General features: G+C 33.9%; 1 protein-coding gene across 1 annotated transcript; it reads left to right on the top strand.

The window, feature by feature from the left end:
* Nucleotides 1–593: 593 nt before the first annotated feature.
* Nucleotides 594–1,359, top strand: LOC111617554 (dual oxidase-like; the record flags this gene model as incomplete). Its single annotated transcript, XM_023358834.1, has 3 exons — nucleotides 594–749; nucleotides 873–1,001; nucleotides 1,075–1,359. Coding segments are annotated over 3 exons (411 nt in total), but the record flags the coding sequence as incomplete, so codon positions are not given.
* Between the last annotated feature and the right edge of the window lie 683 nt (nucleotides 1,360–2,042).

Genomic DNA, 2,042 nt, shown 5'->3' with positions numbered 1-2,042 from the left:
GGCACCATTGTATATAAAATAGATATAGATATAGATAACATAAAAGTTATTTTTTAACAAAATCTCATAACAGATGGCGCGCAGACAATTTTAATTTTGTGCTAGTGTCTTAATGATTTTCGCCGGGAAAGTTACCCAACTCGTTGCTGGATATTTTTGTAGAATGCATATTTTTCGAGTTATTTCAGTAGATTAATTAAAACAGACCACCCTGTTTATATATTATGCGCATTTCTAAGGTATTTACATGACAATATTGCCACGAAAGACATCACAATATTCTCGAGGCATTACTCAAATACGAATGAGAGTAATGAATTACCCTCATTAGTATTTTGTTCTGTTCGCGGTTTTGCCTTTCGCGTAAACTTGAAATAGGCTACAGGAGATAGAGATGATCGTCTTGTCTCGTCTCGTCTCGTCGTGTGCATAATGATTAAAGTTTAATAAAATTATTGTAATTTGATAATGTTTAGAAATGTGATCATTTAAATTATTTGTCATCTCCTAGTAATTGAGATCGGCAAATTAACGAATAAATGACAAATATTTCTAATGAAATCATTTTTTTCCTTTAATCCTTTAATTTTCAGGTTTACTTCTTATGGATTTGCCCCTCTCATCGTCATTTCGAATGGTTTATCGATGCACTAAGGGACGTCGAGAGAAGAGATGTCACCGGTGTCTTGGAAATTCATATTTTCATTACGCAGTTTTTTCATAAATTTGATCTCAGAACGACTATGCTGGTATGTGATTATTAATTTATTATTTTAATCCTTAAGTTTAAGATATCATAGAAAGAACCAGTTGATAGAATTTATTTAACAGTAAATCGAATTGTATACTTATGTTTTCAAATCGAATTTCAGTATATTTGCGAAAATCATTTTCAAAGAATATCTAACAGAAGTATGTTCACCGGATTAAAAGCGATCAACCATTTCGGAAGACCCGATATGACGTCATTTTTGAATTTCGTACAGCAACGGCACTTATACGTAAGTATATTCGACTTAGTAACCGTAATCAATCAAATGAAAATCACTATTTTTATATTTATCTTTTCCACAGGTGAGTAAGATCGGAGTATTCAGTTGCGGTCCTTCGTCTCTAACGAAAAGTATCAGTAGAGCGTGTGAAACTGTCAATAAAAGACGGAAATTACCGTATTTTATACATCATTACGAAAACTTTTAAGAAACGAAGCTTAATTCGTCGTTTGTTTCCCGAAATCTTAAAAACTGAATTCATTTTCCAACGCAATTAATCCTTCCCTTACGGTTTACTGAACTCAATTTTGTATATACGAGTGTAAATGCGTCGATCAACTTAATAAACATGTATATATATTTTTTACCTGTCGTATGAGTCTTTTTGGGGAATTCTTTCCGTCCAATAACTCTTTTTCCAAGCCCATGGTGGGATCGCTTAAGTACATAATGAGGCGACATATCCGGGACAGACCACTTCCTAAATTTGTAGAATTTTCGACTGCCCAGATTCGATAGTGATTCACCAAAGCAAAAGGCTAACGCCTTAACCAGCCAGCTAGCTAGTATTTGTCCGTTTTATACACTCGGTTACCTTTACCCTTTGATAACTGAAACCTAATCCATTATTCGACAGCCAGATGGCGAGATAGTTAAGGTGTCAGTCTATCGCAGTAGGAGACTGAGGATCGATCGAATCCACGCAAACAATCCCTTCGAATTTTTCACTAGTGATCTGCCCGTGAAACAAAAAAAACTCTATACTAGAATCTTTATCTTTGCATAGAATAATTTTCTAAAGATTACTTAATATTTTGACTTAAAATTTTAGTACAGTAATTACATCCATTAAGTAGTTAATTTAATCTGAAAACGTTTCTCTAATTCAGTGTTTCTCAACGGGGGCGATATCGCCCCCATGTGGGCGTTTCTCCATGTTGAGGGGGCGATTTGTAACAATTTATATTTTGGGGGGCGAAAAACAATTTTTTGGGCGATATAGTAAAACATTATAATAAGAATAATTAGATATTTTATTCGTTATATCGT

This window comes from Centruroides sculpturatus, unplaced genomic scaffold, assembly GCF_000671375.1.
Source record: "Centruroides sculpturatus isolate CEXI.00-Female unplaced genomic scaffold, Cexi_2.0 scaffold6977, whole genome shotgun sequence".
NCBI classification, from domain to species: domain Eukaryota; kingdom Metazoa; phylum Arthropoda; class Arachnida; order Scorpiones; family Buthidae; genus Centruroides; species Centruroides sculpturatus.
Note: the sequence above shows the minus strand (reverse complement) of the source record. Positions and strands in the feature narration are given on the sequence as shown.